The 17,915-nt window shown below is 42.3% G+C and overlaps 1 protein-coding gene across 1 annotated transcript in view; it reads right to left on the reverse strand.

The window, feature by feature from the left end:
* The window catches only part of Pacs1 (phosphofurin acidic cluster sorting protein 1), a 126,994-nt gene that overhangs the window by 25,873 nt on the left and 83,206 nt on the right, over positions 1–17,915 (reverse strand). Inside the window, exons 2-4 of the mRNA XM_021151452.2 lie at positions 4,058–4,145; positions 1,038–1,127; positions 253–378 (exon numbers count right to left, since the gene is read on the reverse strand). Of these exons, the coding sequence (XP_021007111.1) occupies positions 253–378; positions 1,038–1,127; positions 4,058–4,145 (304 nt within the window). The remainder of the gene's footprint in view (positions 1–252; positions 379–1,037; positions 1,128–4,057; positions 4,146–17,915) is intronic.

Here is a 17,915-nt window from a genome sequence, read left to right on the forward strand (position 1 = left end):
CAGCCTGGTCTACAGAGTGAGTTCCAGGACAGCCAGGGCTACACAGAGAAACCCTGTCTTGAAAAACCAAAACAAACAAACAAACAAAGGGTTAAAAGTAAACAACTTTCATGTAAGAGAAACTGAGAAAACTATTAGCAGACTGGATTTCCCATAAAATAATTCACCTATAAAGAAAAAGTAAATGCCTGCCTGCAGGCTGGGTGACAATGGACTTAGAGACCTGCAGTCCAAGACTTGTGCTCTGCTCACCTCTGCCATGTTGATGAGTCCCACAGCTAAGGTTTTATAGCCCAAGATAGTTCGGTTCTTGTACCGCTTCCTCCTTTGCAACATAATCTGCAGTTTGTTGGCATCTCGCTTAAGGAAATGAGGGTACTGAAGAGGAAAACAGACTAGATGGTTAACCAGGACAGCAACCAGAACCTTGGTGGCTCAGGCCCAGCTAGAGGACTGAGTGTTAGTGGCTTTGGCGTCTCTTGGTTTTAAGAGTGATTGGTCAGAGAAAGAAAGAAAGGAACGCCAGAGGGCCTGGTACTGCAGGGTGCTGGTAGGTCTACATAAGCTTAGAAACATTTTCTCTGTTATCTGCCCAGATGTTTTCTCTATATGATTCAACACAGTCACCAGGATTATGATGAAAGAGATGTTCTAAGAGGGATGAAGGGAGAAGGGTGGATATAACATATAATAGAAGTGGGCTGTATTCTACTGGGACCTGAGATTCAGATCAGTAATGACAGGGAAAAGCTAAGTGTGGTGGTGGAGCTCAGTGGGTAGCTACCAAGCATCATGTAAGGGGAAACTGGGCCTCAGTATCTGCTCAGCATCATATCCAGTACACCCCTACTTGTGCTGGCTCAGGCACTGCTTGGAAGATGCCTTCCAGGTTGGCTATTAGCCCATAAGTGACTTTTGTTCTTTCTACTCAAACTGGGTTCTGGCTGTTTTTGGAAAATAAAGTCCTCAAATGTCAAGACTATTTGGGTGCTAGACTGTTGCATCACTAGAAACGTCAGGATTTAGACCTCTCTGACCTGGAGGGAGAAGGTTAACTGGAGCTCTGTCTCCACCAGGCCACTGGCTGGAAGGATGATCTCATTGGAGCGAAGAATCCTTTTTGAACCCTGAAACCAAGAAAAACTCCTGTCAAAGCTGTGTCACTACACGATGACCAAAAGAACTATGTACTGTGCTGCAAACACCAGTCAGCCTTTATAAGTTCCCCATCCCACCACCATCAGTCCTCCTATTCCTGCTCTGCCAGGCTTATTCTATGGTGCTGAGAACTGAAGTCATGGCTTTGATGTACCAGACAATGACCCTATCACTGAACTATGTATGTTTCTTAGTCCTTTAAGATTGTTTTAGATTCAACTGTACCAGATGAACATGTATAGCAACACAATTTGGCTATGTGGTCTGACTAAAGCTATGGGCCCCATCTTAAGTGGGGTAAGTATCCCTGCCTAGGATAATGTCTCAAGTCCATTCTCTGTCCTCACAGGATGTACCATGCCTTCCCAATCCCGTGACACATGACCACTAACATTTCCCAATGCTGTTGGCCTTGATTCTTTTCACTGAGAAAGCTGGAGCAGCTCACACCTCATAAACCCACCCTGGGTTGCTGTCCTCACACACCCTCCCTTCCTCCCCTTCTGTTACAGACAACCACCTATGTCTCCATCCAAAGTTAGGGGGCACTGCACTCAGGTACTAACCTCCCTTCTCACCTAGTAGAAGGCACTGTGGAAGTTATTCTTTCTGCTCACATACTTTACTCACATAATCCTAGACCATTCTCAGGAGCAAATGTACTATTATTTCCAACAAAGCAAACGAAACTCCTCCTGGCCTCACTGGACAGCACCTCACAGGTCTTCTTTTCACAGTAGACTTCTCTTTTGAGTCCCCTATTCTGACTTCTCCTAATGTATCTCTGTATTTCTGTCACCTTTTCTCCACCAATCTACCATCAGCAAGATGGATAATTCACTCTTGATGAGTCTGATGGCCCAGGTTCTTTCTTGGCCTGTCCCCAGCCTTTTATAGGGCATCATTTGCTGTCCCAGAACACCACAGCTTTGGGATTCCATCTGACCCTGGAGATGCTCTTATTCTGAGTCCTTTCAGACTTCCTGGCACTGGAGGGCCTGGGGCTTCTGTCCACAGCTGGCTACCATTTGTGTTTACTCCCTTTATGCCTGTTGTTCCAGCCAGTCTTGTAGCTATCAATTCCTTCCAAACCCCAAGCCCTCTCCAGAGCCTGACACTCAGTCTCTACTGTTTCTTCAGTATTTCCTTCTAGCTGTTTCACTGGTATCTCAAACAATACAGTAAACTGAATTTTAGGTTTCCTTGGAGTCTGCTCTATCCCAGTCTTCTGAAGGCATTCAGCATTCAGAAGGCAGATGGATCTCTGAGAGTTCAAGGCCATCTAGTTAAACGTAGTAAATTATAGGACACCCAGAGCTACATAGTGAGACCATGTTTCAAAAAAATGTTTTTTAATTTTTACTTTTAGTTGAGGGTATGTGTGAGTCTGTGCATGCATGCACATGCCCGAGGAAGCCAGAGGCATTGGATTCCCTGGACCTAGAGTTACAGGCAACTGTGCGCTGTTTTACATGGATGCTGGAACAAAACTCAGGGTCTCTGAAAGAGCAGTACAAGTTCTTTTTGTTGTTTGAGGCAGGGTCTCTCTACGTAGACCAGGTTGATCTTGAGTTCACAAAGATCTGCCTGCCTCTGCCTTCCAAGTGCTGTATTCAAAGGTGTGTCCATCATATCTGATTAGTACATGGTCTTAACTGCAGACCCATTTTCCTAGTCAGTTGTGAGCCACTAGGTGGGAATCAACTCAGGTCCTCTGGAAAAGCAACCACTGAGCCGTCTCTTCAGCCCCTCAGCTGTAAATTTTAATGGAGGTCATTTAGTATAATAAACATCACTTAGCAAGCTAGCTAATCAATATGATGGTTTATAGAGGATCATCCTATAGTTCACTGTTTTTTAAGGAAAGAGACTCAGGGATGGAGAGATGGCTCAGTGGTTAAGAGCACTCTTCCTAAGTTCAATCCCCTGAAACCATATGGTGGGTCATGACTCTCTATAATGTGATCCGATGCCCTCTTCTGGCATTCAGGTGTACATGTAACTAGAGCACTCATACACATTAATAAATCTTTAAAAAAAGAGAGAGAAACTCAGCAAATACAGCACCCTCAAGTGAAAGACTCAGCTGTTATGTAAGCACTGCAGAGGCACCGCGGGACCTCACTAAGCTCCAAGGAGTCTTCATTAGGAAGGATTCATCAGTTAAGGAAGATCTGGGAATGGAGTTTATTAAATGTAAATTACATACTCTTTGGTTTCCAGTCTCAGCTCTGCCACTTAATTATTAAGTGGCAATGGGTAAATTCTTAAATGCTTTTGCTTTTGTCATTTAGTTTCTCTCTCCCTCCCTCCCTCCCTCCCTCCCTCCCTCCCTCCCTTTCTCTTTCTCTCTGATTCTCTGAATTCAGGAATGCTTGGGAGTCCGAATTTTTATGAAATATGTTGAATTCCTTGAGAACACAAACTTAGATGTAAGAAGCATTAAGCGTGAGGGCTACCTGGAAAATAAAACACTCTAGTAAACTTTAAATGGTTAGGGCTAAAATGCTAATGTATACATTTTTTTTTTTTTTTTTACATCCTATAGCAAGCCTTCAAAAGTGCTGTCCTAACCTAGACACTGGAGAACTAAGGCTGGAGTGGCCCGCATCCCTTTATGACACTGAGTGGTTTACAACAGGCTTCAGCCTGTCTCACTTATCTGAACAGGCAGGCAGCAAAGAAGGACCATTTTGTTTTTCAAGATAAAATATAATGAAACTGAGGACCCAAATTAAAGGTGGAATTGGGACTCTGTATGTCTCATGCTCAGCTGCTCCTCCACAATCGTTCCCCACATAGCTGAGGAAAGGAGTGGCTCCAGGGAATTTCTATAGCTACAACATCAAAGGCACCATCCGAGCTTCCTCAGGCTCAGAACACTCACTGTTCAACTCACCTGCAGCTTCACAGCAATGACTACTGAGTTAAGATCTTTGTCCATTTCTTTAAGCATAACAAGTTTCTTCAGAGTTAAGCTGAAGAGCCTAGAAAAATACAGAGAGAGAAGGTTCTGTTAAATATAAGAATTTGTAGGAAGGTAACATCTACTGTGGAACATGGTCTACTTAAGTAAGACTATGAGAAGGCCAATCGAGGTAAAAGAGCTTTAGCTTGTATGTTTGAAAAATGTCAAAGGCATATCATTCTGCAGACTTACTTCAGTGAATGTTTGTTTATACATCTCAAGCCCACCCACAGTTTTCTATTATTATGTGTCCCACAGCTTCAGGGGACACAAGAAGCAGAGACATGGTGATCTTCTCATTCTCCCCTACCTGCCATCCAAGCATATCCGAAACAAGGCAAAAGTGATCTCTCTCTCTCTCACACACACACACACACACACACACACACACACACACACACACACACACACTTGCAAAGTAAGTAAAAGGAGATACGTGCTAAAGTCTTCAGGATTTAACAGCTAACTACAAAATACTTCAGATATAAAAGCAGATGAAACCAATAGGACACATTTTAATAAATGTTGCATTGAGGACAGAACAACACAGGAACACATTAACCCTTCCTGTAAGATTTTGTTTTGTTTTGTTTTGTTTTTTTGAGACAGGGTTTCTCTGTATAGCCCATGGCTGTCCTGGAACTCACTCTGTAGACCAGGCTGGCCTTGAACTCAGAAATCCTCCTGCCTCTGCCTCCTGAGTGCTGGGATTAAAGGCGTGCGCCACCACGCCCGGCATGATTTTAAATGTTCATAGGAATAAACAAAAGCAAGGTAATTTCTGGGGAAAAAAAGAGTAAAGAAAGTTTTATTCTGCAAATATTAATATGCACTCTTGGGTAAGTGGTCCAAGCGTCATGGTGATGGGGAAGAGTAAACAGGGATGGCAGGGGATGACAGTCGGAACCGAGATTTAAGGATAGATGGGAATCTACTGTAGGCAGATTCATCATTCAATTAACAAACAGTACCATACTGGAAAATTAGCTCTATGAACAAAACCAATGACAGATAACTGTCTTACTCCTCATAACAAAGGCAGCTCATGAGTTAAATCACACAAGGAAAGTGCTCAGCGGTAATGGCACACACTTTAATTCCAGTTAAAATGAACTTAAAGCCCACTGTGGAACCAAAGAGAAGAATGCTGATTGGATAAGCAGGGGCTGGCGAGATGCTCAGTGGGGGGGAAGAGCACTTGGGACTCTTCCACAGGCGCAGCAGAGTTTGCTCCAGCACCACAGCGCAGCACCCTGCACACACAGGGCCTCACTCACCTCTGTTTCACTCTTTATGAAACTACCAACAAGAGCTGATGAACATACAGCTCAGTGGTAAGGCTTGGAATGTGCATGGCCTGGGTTCAGTCTCTAGCACAGAATGGAAGAGAGGAAGGGATGGGAGGACTCCTGTTTCTCCATATCCTCACCAACTTTGGTGGTTATCTATATGTTTTATTACAGCTATTGAATGAATGTGGAGTGGTATCCTACCATACTTTAGTCTGCTTTTCCTGATGATTAATGGTACCAAGCATCTCTTCATATGTTTATTTTCATGTCTAACCATTGTGTCTTCTTTGGTAAAACATCTATATTCAAATATTTTCCCATTTTAAAATTGTATTGTTATTGGGTCTAAATCCCCCACCTCCAGATAGGGTTGGGTTTCTCTGTGTAGCCCTGGCTGTTTTGGAATTCACTCTATAGACAAGGCTGGCCTCAAACTTGAGAGACCCGCCTGCCTCTGCCTCCTGCGTGCTAGGATTAAAGGCGTGCGCCACCACTAGGCTGCGTTTTCAGTTTCTTACACACTCAGAATACCACTCTTTTCTTTGATAACGGTATTTTAATATTAGGAAATGAATGGAAAAGAGAATGCAAAAAATAACCTCAATGTGCTGAGAGAAAAATAATTGTGAATATAAAATTGTATATATAGATAATATATATTTCAGGAATGAGAACTAATTAAAGAAATTTTCAGATAACAATAACTGACAGTTTTCCACCAAACAACTTTCATTAGTATATATTAATTATTACTATAAAACAATATTAATTGCTTAAAGTAATATACACTCACTGTTATGACCTGATTTTGTATGTCATAGATTTAGAAGCAGCTAATCTGAATAGTCCTACCTGCTCAAGGTCTCTCCGAGGCAGTGTTTTGTAACCAAGTCTACAGCAACATAAGTTTAAAATGGGCAGAAATGCCATAGTGGTGGCACATGCCTTTAATCCCAACATTTGGGAGGCAGAGGCAGGCAGATCTCTGAGTTCGAGGCCAGCCTGGCCTACAGAGTGAGTTCCAGGATAGCCAGGGCTATACAGAGAAACCCGGTCTCAAAAACCAACAACAAGTTGGCAGAGAGTCACAAATGTGGGTGCTGGGAGCTGAACTGTGGCGGTCTTCTGAATTCAAGTCCAGCCTAGTTTATACAGCATGCTCCAGGCCAGCCAGAGCTACACAGTCAGGCACTGTCTCAAAACCAAAACATAACAAAATACCTGAAGCCCTTCCATATGCTCTAAGAGACAGACTAAAACAGAAGACTGGACATGTATGCCAGGTATATATAATTATCAAAAGAAAGCTGTAGCTGCTCTTTTTGCTACTTTGTGGGATTTACTCTCGTCCACCCTTCCCCATCCCTTTTCTTCCACCCTTTCAACCCCCAAACACTAGATAAGAGAGATAAAAGGACAGAGAGAAATGGAAAGAGATCCCTGAATAAAGTCAGGGGCTGGAAAGTGGATAACGTTATCACTAGACGACTTCCTGCTGACTGGGGCACTGAGTTCCTTGGGACAAGTTTGATCCTTGCTGTCAGGATATCTAGTTTCTTCTTTGTGGACAACTACTTAGCAACTGACTCACTTCTTGAGGCTCTAGCATTTATATGCCCTCTGAAAAGTCCCCAGAATTCCAACTGTCATACAATGACAGAAATTATCTGCACCTGGCAAAATCAACCCCTCCTAGAGCATGAGCCAAATCATACTTAGATGAAGCAGCCCCATATCCCATACCTGGGATTAAAGTGAAAATATATTCTTATAATATTTCTGTGTTTTTAAAAGAAACCAAAATTCCAAAATGTCACTACAGAAAGATTAGGTATGGCTATATAATTCTGGCAAGATAGCATTATGAGAACTGAATTATCAACTCACCAGGAGTTAATTCAAGACCAGTATATATTTAGTAAAAATAGCTTTAAATTTTAGACTATGGGGCTGGAGAGATGGCTCAGCAGTTAAGAGCACTGACTGCTCTGCCAGAGGTCCTGGGTTCAATTCCCAGCAATCACACGGCTCACAACCATCTGTAATGGAATTTGATGTCCTCTTCTGGTGTGTCTGAAGATAGCTACAAAGTACTCATATAAATAAAAAGATTACATATCAAATTTTTGCTATACATCTACAGTAGTTCCAATAAACTTGCTTGCTGTTATTACTTTATTTTATAAAAGAAAATAAAACAAAGCAAAAAAAAAAATCCCTTAGTATTACATAGATCAGGCTGGTCTCAATCTCATGGCAATATTCTTGCCTCCCTGTGCCTGTTTCCTGAATGATGGGATCATAGGTGTGCATCACCGTACCAGGATATCATATTAATTTATTAATTTGTGTGTATGTATTCATGTATGTGCAGAGGTGTAATATGCATGCACTCATTTGTGGAAGTCAGAGAAAAGCCTCAGGTGTAATTCCTCACACACTGTCTGCTTAAAATGTGTTTATATTGAGATAAGGTGTTTCACTAGCCTGGAACTTGCCATATAGGCTCGGCTGGTCAGTAGTAAGTCCCAAGGAGTCCCCAGTCTCTACCGCCCCAGTGCTAGGATTATATGAATGTGACACCCAACCTGGCTCCTTCCCCCCAGCCCCCAAAACAGTTTTCTGTGTAGCTCTGACTCTCTTAGACCTTGCTCTTTAGATCAGGCTGGCTTCAAACACAGAGATCCATTTGCCTCTGACTAGTGCTGGAATTAAAGGTGTGAACCACATGCCAGGCTCCACCTGGCTTTTTAGAATGTGGGTTCTGGGGATGGAATTCAGGTCCTCTTGCAATCACTTTACCAACTGAACTCTCTCCTCAGTCTCCTTTTTAAAACTAGTTAGAGAGAGTGTGTGGGGGTCAGAAATAACTTTGAGGAGTCGGTTCTCTCCTGCCACCTTGTAGGACCCAAAGATGAAAACTGAACTCTACCCACTCTACCCCTCAAGGATCCGCAGATACTAGTCCTTATAGATTAATAAAGTTTGGAAACCCGGACGTTTTTAAAGGGACATTCTCCAGATGAAGCAGATTTTAAAAATTAAATTATTCCTGTAGAGAGAATCCTTTGTGCAGTGTGAAAGTTCCACCTGACAAAAAGCCTGTGGACAATGAATTGGGCCCAGAAATAGGAGGTGGAAGTTCCGGTAGAGAGAGAAAGAGAGGAATTCTGGGGGATTCACCCTGAATGCTGGAGGAGACAGACACATGAAACTGAGGAAGGTAACTAACCACGTGGAAGACATAGAATAGTTTAGAAGTAACGAGCTGATCAAGGATCAAGTTGAAGACTAGGGCTTGAACATTTATTCATATATATGAAGTCTCAGAGACATTATTTCTGGGAACAAAGAGGCTAGGGTGGAAAAGCCGTCCGTTCCAATTCCACAAACTACTTTATTCAAGTAAAGCCGCAATTGGATGAATAAAGAAGATAGCTGAAAAACTTGTAGCAGGAATTATTAAAAAAGCCATAGCTACTTGCATAAAAACATCGTCAGTAACAATCAGAGACACTGGTCAGTAATTGCAGAGCCCCTGAAAAAGAAAACCCCAAGTTCAGATGATGTTTATATGCAAATTCTGCTAACAGTCTAAAAAACAAACAAACAAAAATTAAAAAAACTAACCCTACATACATTTTTCAGAAGACCTAAAGGAAGAAATAGATTCCAATTTTATAAACTCAAAGAGAGCCTTACTGTACATCATCAAAGAAGAATGGCGAGCCAGGCTCACGTCAGCATGACTAACTGAAAGAAACAAATGTCACTGCTTTCAGGGTAATGTATATAAGTTTATTTGGGATATTCAAAAGAATCTCATTAGCCAGGCGGTGGTGGCGCATGCCTTTAATCCCAGCACTCGGGAGGCAGAGGCAGGAGGATTTCTGAGTTCGAGGCCAGCCTGGTCTACAAAGTGAGTTCCAGGATAGCCAGGGCTACACAGAGAAACCCTGTCTCGAAAAATCAAAAACCAAAAACCAAAAAAAAAAAAAAAAAAAAGAAAGAAAGAAAGAAAGAAAGAAAGAAAGAGAGAAAATAAAAAAAGATGATAGCAGGACTAGGAGCGGAGAAGCAGGCCCGTTCATCCCAGCACTCAGGTGGCAGAGGCAGGAGGATCATGAGGAGGCAGAGGAGGTAAAGAAGAGAAGCAGCAGCATTCCCTAACTAGGAAAAGGACTCACTACACAGAATACTACTCAGCGTATACATGAAATGTAAGGTTTAGAATACAGAACTGTGTTCTTTTACACTTTTTATTATATTTTAATTAATTGATTGACTGTGAATGCATGCACATGCGTGCCACAGCATGCATAGGAAGTCAGAGAAGAGAATTGGTATTCTTTTACCACATGGGTCCTGTGGATCTAACTCAGGCTTTGCAGACAGTAACTCTAACCACTGAGCCATCTCACCAGCCCCAGGACAATATTATTATGATTCTGAAATATTCTAAAAACAAGATACTGGGAACAATAAATTAACTCTGTAAAATTAGGATTTTCTGCTAGCAGGAAATACCATATAATCAATGAAATGACGGGGGCTGGAGAAATGGCTCAGCAGTTAAGAACACTGGCTACTCATCCAGAGATCCTGAGATCATTTCCCAGCAACCACATGGTGGGTCACAACCATCTGTAATGAGTTCTGATGTCCTCTTCGGTCATGCAGGTGTACATGCAGATAGAGCACTCATATACATAAAATAAAATCTTAAAAAAAATTTAAAAAGACAGTCATGACTTTGGAGAAGATATTTGAAACGCATAACGCTAACAAAGTATGTAGAATAAGAAGGCTGGCAAATCAATATAAGAATAGGCAAAGGACATGAACAATTTGTGTTTCCAAGAGGAAATGTTAATGGCTATGGATAAATATTTTTTTAAAAATCAGGAAAATACAAATTGGAGTCAAAATACAAGTTTGGCAGAATTATGTATGTATGAAAATGTGGTACGATGGGAACTCATATGCTGCCTATGGGACTGTTGTCTAAATCATTATAGAAAACTATGAACATCCACTCTCCAGCAATCACACTCACTGGCGAGATGGCACTGAGCTTGCTACCTTGCCTCCTCCCGTTGCCTCTGTGTCTTCAAATATAAAATGAACGTGTAATAACATCAACCCGTGGGCTGCCGAGAGCCGTGCATAGAAACACAGTGAGAAGTGAGAACTCTCTACGCGACACTGTTTGCATTATGCACAGTAAATCCATATGAGTGTCACCAGAAGCAGCCCCCAAAGCTGCGGTATAGCCATACATTCAATGCTGCCCATCAGGAAAAAACGAGTTAAGATTTTATTTCAATTATCAATTTCTTTCTAAACATAACACCATGTGTATGGCAGGAGAGAAACTGAGTTGGAGAAGACCACAGAGTGCATGGTACATAACATTTAACACCAAGCAAAAGCTACCTAGTGATTGTACAGGGACGCAGGAGGGAAACTCCAGAGGACTGAGTGACATATGAACAAAAGGAGGTTGGGATGTTTAGAGAAACAAAGTAAGCAAGAATGTCTGGAGCTCGAGGAATGTAAAAATGAAAAGTGAAAATTAGACTCTGAAGTTAGGGGCTTTGATTTTTTTTTTTTTTTTTTTTTTTTGGCTTTTTGAGACAGGGTTTCTCTGTGTGTTCCCTGGCTGTCCTGGAACTCAGAAGTCCGCCTGCCTCTGCCTCCCGAGTGCTGGGATTAAAGGCGTGCGCCACCACGCCCGGCAGGGGCTTTGATTTTGCTTATGATGGGAGACACTGATAATTTATAAACAAGAAAATCATTATATACAATGATTCAGGTAAAAGTGTTCTGCTTAGGTGAAAGTAGACCTCCCAGAGAAGGGATCATTAGTGGTTTGGAAAAATCCACTAGATCCAGCTAAGGCAGGAGAGAAGTGTGGTCTCCTAGATAATGAATGAGCGAGAGTAGAATTCACAAATATTCTAGTGCATTGCTCATGTCTTGCTAATAGACTGAATGCAGGTTCTGGAAAAAGAGAAAACTTCATGAAAGGTCTGAGGTGTTGGCTTGAGCAACAGGCTGGATGATGGTCGCACCGTTTCAGGTGAAGGAGGAGACGGGCTGTTCTGGAGCAGAGTTTGAGACGTCTTGACTGTATGGGTAGACAACTAGATGGCTGGTTGTGGATGTCTCCAGCTCAAGAAAAGCATCAGGCTGGAGTTATGGATTTAGAAATCAAAGCAGAGAACTGAAAACTGAGATCTTCCAGGAGTTCAAACAGGAAAAAGATGATCCTTGGGCAGATGAGAAGGACTGAGGCACTGCCAGCGAGGTAGACACAGGAGGAACTGTCAATGCAGTCCACAGGTAGACTACGATGAGGACAGAAAACTGACTGGTAAATGTTACAAATGGTGAACACTAGTGACCCCAATCCTACACATTCCAGTAGCATACAAAGTCTCAAATGAACGGTGCCAGACATGTAAGTAGCTGCCAATAAGGTAAGGGAATCAGAAAATAAGATTTCAAGCTAGGAAAAGCAATGTGGCAAGGTGGGAGGAATGGAAGCTTCCCTTTGGCTTCCACCAGGACTAGCAGATCAGTCTACCATCCACACTTTTTAAAATGGTCTCATCTAATTTTCCCTGTGGTCCCAAGGTGCCCCCTGGTAAGAGAAATGTGGTTTTGTCTGAAAATACAAGGAAGAAAAAAGAATGGGATTCTGAAGTGGAAATTTCTGATTTCTTTGGAGACTCAGTTGTGTCGTGATGTTTTTCTGGAAGCTGTCTGGTGAGAGGATGTTTTGCTGAAGCAGGTACTCGAGAGGATGTGTGATGCTAGAAAGAGTACAAGCAGAATCCAACAGACAGTGAGCAGCACTCTTGCACTGGTTCACCTTGCAATGCTTTGCTGGTCTTTGCTGATCTTCACTCATTGTGAGGTTGTGGAGAGAAAAGTGCCAAAGAACTTCTCATGGTACTCTGGCTGCTTCCTGCCACTTCTGCAGTCTCATGCCAATACGGCAGAGCCTCCAGGTTTCTTCTGGATCGAGCTGCTTCTATTCATCTATGTTCAGTGGACTGTTGCTACGGATTTGTGTTTGAAGTTTTAGACTGGACTGCTGGTATCCTGACAATGAAGATTGGAATCACCCCAAAGAACTACTTCTACAGGTCTACAACCTCCCTTTCCTACTAACCTTTCTTTTCTCCTAACTCTGATAGGTGGGCTAGAAGGGAGGCTGAAGCACTTAAGAACCCTCATTAAAGCAGGTTTTGAAAATTCTAACCCTACAGGAATTGGAATGTAATAAATCAAGAAAGAAATTAAAAGGGTGTTTTGGGTTTGTTTTTGTTTTTGAGACATGGTTTCTCTGTGTAGCCCTGGCTGTCCTGGAACTCACTCTGTAGCCCAGGCTGGCCTCGAACTCAAAGATCCACCTGTCTCTGCCTCCCAAGTGCTGAGATTGAAGGCATGCGCCACCACTGCCAACCTAAAAGGGATTTAAAAAGTAGTTTTCAGCCGGGCGTGGTGGCACACGCCTTTAATCCCAGCACTCGGGAGGCAGAGGCAGGCGGATTTCTGAGTTCGAGGCCAGCCTGGTCTACAANCACGCCTTTAATCCCAGCACTCGGGAGGCAGAGGCAGGCGGATTTCTGAGTTCGAGGCCAGCCTGGTCTACAAAGGGGGTTCCAGGAAACCCGGGGGTAAAAAAAAAAACCCCCTCCCAAAAAAAAAAAAAAAAAAAAAAAAAAAAAAAAGTAGTTTTCATGTCTTTACTAAACACACACAGAAGGACACAGCATATAAGTACCCAGAAGGGCCAGTTATGCCCTCTTGTAGCACCACCCCAAGATTAAAGGGCTTTTTCTAAAGTCCCGTAAGTGGGCTGATTAATATTTCCTTTGTGATGAATCTTAACTGATGAACTGCATCATATCCATGCATGAAATCTTTAATTCAGTGACGCTCAAAACAAGTGCTATAATAGCTAACTATGAACATCTCTGTCCTGTTTCCTAGTTCTGGAAGCATCACAGGCATGCAGACATCTCAGCTTCACTGAGACAGGAACACTACTCTCTCTGTGGTCCAGCTTGTCTTGCTAGTCGCCCCTCTTCTCTCTCCTTACTTCCCTCCCTTCCCTCCCTAAGAATCCAACTGCACAGATCCTTACTGTCCGAACAAACAAAACGAGAAACTGGAGTAATTTGAATTTAAGACGGTTTTCTTCATCAAGAAAATTAAAAATGTCAAAAGTAGGTCCCGCTGTAGACTGCAATACATTTCGACTATCTCTAAGTGGCACATTTAAAATTATTTTAATAGCCAGGTTACTTGCTTATTGAGAGACAATTCCAATTTTCTCTGATCTTTCTACACATTCCAGACCAAGGTAAAACCTGAACTTCTCTAGACACATAGAGAGCTGCTGGGTAATGGCAGGAATAGGAGTGACCGCAGAATCCTTACACATCCCTAACAAAGCCTCACTCAGGAGAAAGCCGTTCTTGTTTGAAGATACCGGGTTCTGAATTCATCAGGAGGTTAAGGAAGCACAACGTCAGAACGGGGAACTGACGACCTCAAGCTGCACTCACCCGAGGGGACGGTGTGCTTCTGCCTCTATGCACAAAACTTAAAGGACTGTTCTGGAAGGGCTGACCCTCACGTAGCAGGGATAAACACCTTCATCACCAGAGACTGATAACCTAGGGCTGCCATGAGTGTGCACAGACAGCTCTAAAGTGACCCCCATTTCACACTAACTTCACTCCTTGACTGAATACATCTTTCCTGGCAAACCTAGAGTTTACTGCCCTGATCCAGATTCTCATCTGTCCTTCCTCACTCAGAGATTAATTACTCTTTTGAAATGTAAAAAGCATCATGCTTTGGTTATTTCTTTGTATTCTTTGTATATCACTGTCTTCTGAAGATTTCCACTGTACATATGAAATTAATGAAACAAGTATGATTTCCTCTCATTCCTTAAGAGTCTTAGCATCAGCCAAAGAGTGCACATAAGAACTACAGAGTTGAGGGGGACATCTTTCTCCCCTGTGGTTTCACAGCACGGCTATTTTAAGACCTTGAAAACAAAACTTCCCAGACACGTCATGCACATATGGGTGGCACTAATTGGACTCATTGGTTATAATGAAGGAGGGGGAGAATATAAGGTCTGTGTGTGGGGGGGGGTGGGGGGTGTTGGGAAGCCTAGCAGGAGTGGAACAGGAGAGTTAGGTAAGAGTTAGATAAGATAAAAATACATTGTATACATGTATGAAATTCTCAAAGAATAAATAATTATGAACATTTAAAAAAACCCTCTGGACGAGCACCTTCAGGTCTACTATGGGGCCCCTAACACATGAGGTACACATTTTAGACCTACTTAATCACTTAGCTTTGTATAAGCAGACTTACAGACAATATGAAAATAAGCTAGCAGGCCTAAAAGTAATTTAATACTGGGGCTGGCAGAGACACTGGGGGAAAAACAATAGCAGGTCAGACTCTGCTAATAATCACTATCAAGGAAGAGCTACAGTCAACCTCTCCCTGATAATATAAAATAACCCTTATCCAATAGTATCATTTGTAGTTATTTATTTACTCATTCTTTAATGGACAATTGCCACATCCACTCCAGTGGAGTCTGCGTGACAAGTCCAAAAGCTGGCTGCAGTCCTGAGGCAAAAAGTTTCATGGAAACTGGTCTCCTGGAGTCTTTGGCGTCCCAGAACACAGATATGTTTCAGATTTGTCCTTGAAATAGTTGGTGAAGGGTTCTGTGTGCTTTCCTTTAGTATTGTTTTATTATTATAGGTGCCCCCAAGGAATGATTTGACAAATAGCTAAGTTAGATTGAACATTGATTCCTGGCTTTCACTGGTGTCCCAATGTCCTAGGCAGTCTTTGAGCAGACCCTGAGCTTGGAATTTCGTAAGAACGTTACTTATTCAAACAAAATGCCTCCAGTGTTGAAAGAGAGATAGTGAAAGAAATCAGGCATTACAATCTACTAGATAGAGTTGGGGATTTCAGGGCAAGTTTAACAAAGTAAGTTTATAATTCTTATTATAGTCATGTATGGCAGACTACATTACCTAATAGAGGAAAGTTTGTGGGCTCCTCTGGTAAATGGAGGTCCCTCACAAAACACTGAGAATGACAGCTGAGCCACTCCATATGTAGCAACTTACAGTGGTTTAGGAAGAAGATTGGGCTGTGGCTTAGGAGGAATTAGAGTATTGTGTTATCCATGAAAATATTAGCAAGAGTGGAACCCTCCTTAGTACATACTTCCACTAGCCCAGAAGAATAGCATAGCTAGGTGTTTACTAAGAGCTGGCTGGTGGTAGGTTAAACAATAAATTAGAATTAGAACTATGGCTTGGGCGGGAAAGCCCTTGCCCCTGGGGTGTAAAGACCTCACACCCAGCTTCTAAGAATAAGCTGACCTTAGATAGGGCTGACTCTCAGTTGTTAAATTGCCTGGTTCCTGCCAGTCTTTATGTATACATTTTTGTGTTTTGTGTAAAGAGTCATTATGCATCGAGTAACTTCAGTGTACCTTAGTTGATGTGTCACCTAACTTCCTTATTTTCTTCTGTAATATATGTCTGATGCTTGCTTTGAGAAATTACATTCAGATCCAACACTCCTGTGTTTGTGTCTGTCTGTAACTTGCTGACTCCTTGCCCACCTGAATACTGGGACCCTGATTTCTCCCACAGGTTGAGGGACTCTGATTGACCCAGACAATGTAAAAGATAGCTTTAAAAAAATAAAATTATGAGCAAGGTATAGTGGTGGGTGCTTTAATTCTAGCAATCGGAAGGCAGAGGAAGGTGAATTCAAGGCCAGTCTGGTCGATATAGTGAGTTCCAGGACAGCCAAGGCTACATAGATACCCTATTTCAAAACAAACAAACAAACAAACAAACAAACAATAATAAAATAAAATAAGGGGTCTAGAGAGATGGCTCACTGGTTAAGAATACATACTACTCTTGCAGAGGCCCAGAGTCTGTTTACCAGCACCCATGTTGGGCAGCTGACAACCTCTTGTACCTTCAGCTCCAGAGTTATGATACCTCTCGCCTCCACTGGCACTTATAGTGGCATATACATAATTAAATAGAAAACAAATCTTAAAAACACTTTCTAGGGCTGGAGAGATAGTTCAATGACTAAGAGTACTGGCTCTTGCAGGGAACTGAATCTGATTTCTCAGTACTGACTTGGTGGGTCTCAACCATCGATAACTCCTTCTAGGGGATCCAACACCTTTTCAGACTTCTGCAGGCACCAGGCTTGAACATGGTACACATAGCAGACATGTGTAGAGGGCTCAAGGTTCTTGTGCTTTCAGATAAGCACTAGGAAAACGAAGAATGTTAAACACATAGGATTGTGTCTTGAACAGAAGGGATAAATACTTGTTTTCCACACAGAATGCTAGCAGTGAATGTTGTTAATATCCTGGTGATCTACGCTATCTGTAGGGGCCAGGCCACACCTGAATTACCCAGACTACTATGTTTATTCCAAACTCTTTTTCCCTAGACCTTTAACTTGACCATTGTTTCTCAGTCAATAGAACCTAGGGGTAGATAGATGTCACATGTACTTTGTAGTTCGGTGACCTCTACAATTTCTGTATGAGTGAGACCACACCTGATACTCCCCTAGGCCTTAAGCTATAGAAGCCATCTTTATGGAAGAGGTCACATGTACTATGCAAAAAAGTTTCAACGTAGTCATACCTTAAAGCTTTACTGTGCACATGAGACAAAATTGTACTATACTTAAATGTCTAAAATATAATAATGTCAGACTCTAGAAGTCTGAACCAACATCAGCTACTGAGCCAGCCACTGAACCGGATTTCCTGCTTACCTCAGTCAGAGGTTTCTCTGCTGGCCATGGCCCAAACATGCAGGTCAAATATTTATGCACATAAAATAAAATAAAATAAAGCTAAACAATTTAATTCTTAAAACGTATGTGTGTGGGGGCAAAGTGTGCCATGGCACACCCTAAGTCAGATGACGTTCTGCAAGAATTGGTTCTCTCCTACTATGTGGTCGTTACCGTGACTGAACTGAAGTGTTCAGGCTTGGAGGCAACCGTGTTTACCTGCCTAGCTACCATCTCACCAGCCCTTTTACTTGAGGGTTTTTTTTTGTTTTGTTTTGTTTTTGTTTTTGTTTTTAAGGATTTATTTATTTATTATAAGTAAGTACACTGTAGCTGTCTTCAGACACCCCAGAAGAGGGCATCAGATCTTGTTACAGATGGTTGTGAGCCACCATGTGGTTGCTGGGAATTGAACTCAGAACCTTCAGAAGAGCAGTCAGTGCCATCTCTCCAGCCCCTACTTGAGTTTTAAAAGGTGAGTTTGAGCAGGGCGTGGTGGCGCACGCCTTTAATCCCAGCACTCAGGAGGCAGAGGCAGGCGGATTTCTGAGTTCGAGGCCAGCCTGGTCTACAGAGGGAGTTCCAGG

The sequence above is a fragment of the Mus caroli genome, chromosome 19, assembly GCF_900094665.2.
Source record: "Mus caroli chromosome 19, CAROLI_EIJ_v1.1, whole genome shotgun sequence".
In the NCBI taxonomy this organism is placed as follows: Eukaryota; Metazoa; Chordata; class Mammalia; order Rodentia; family Muridae; genus Mus; species Mus caroli.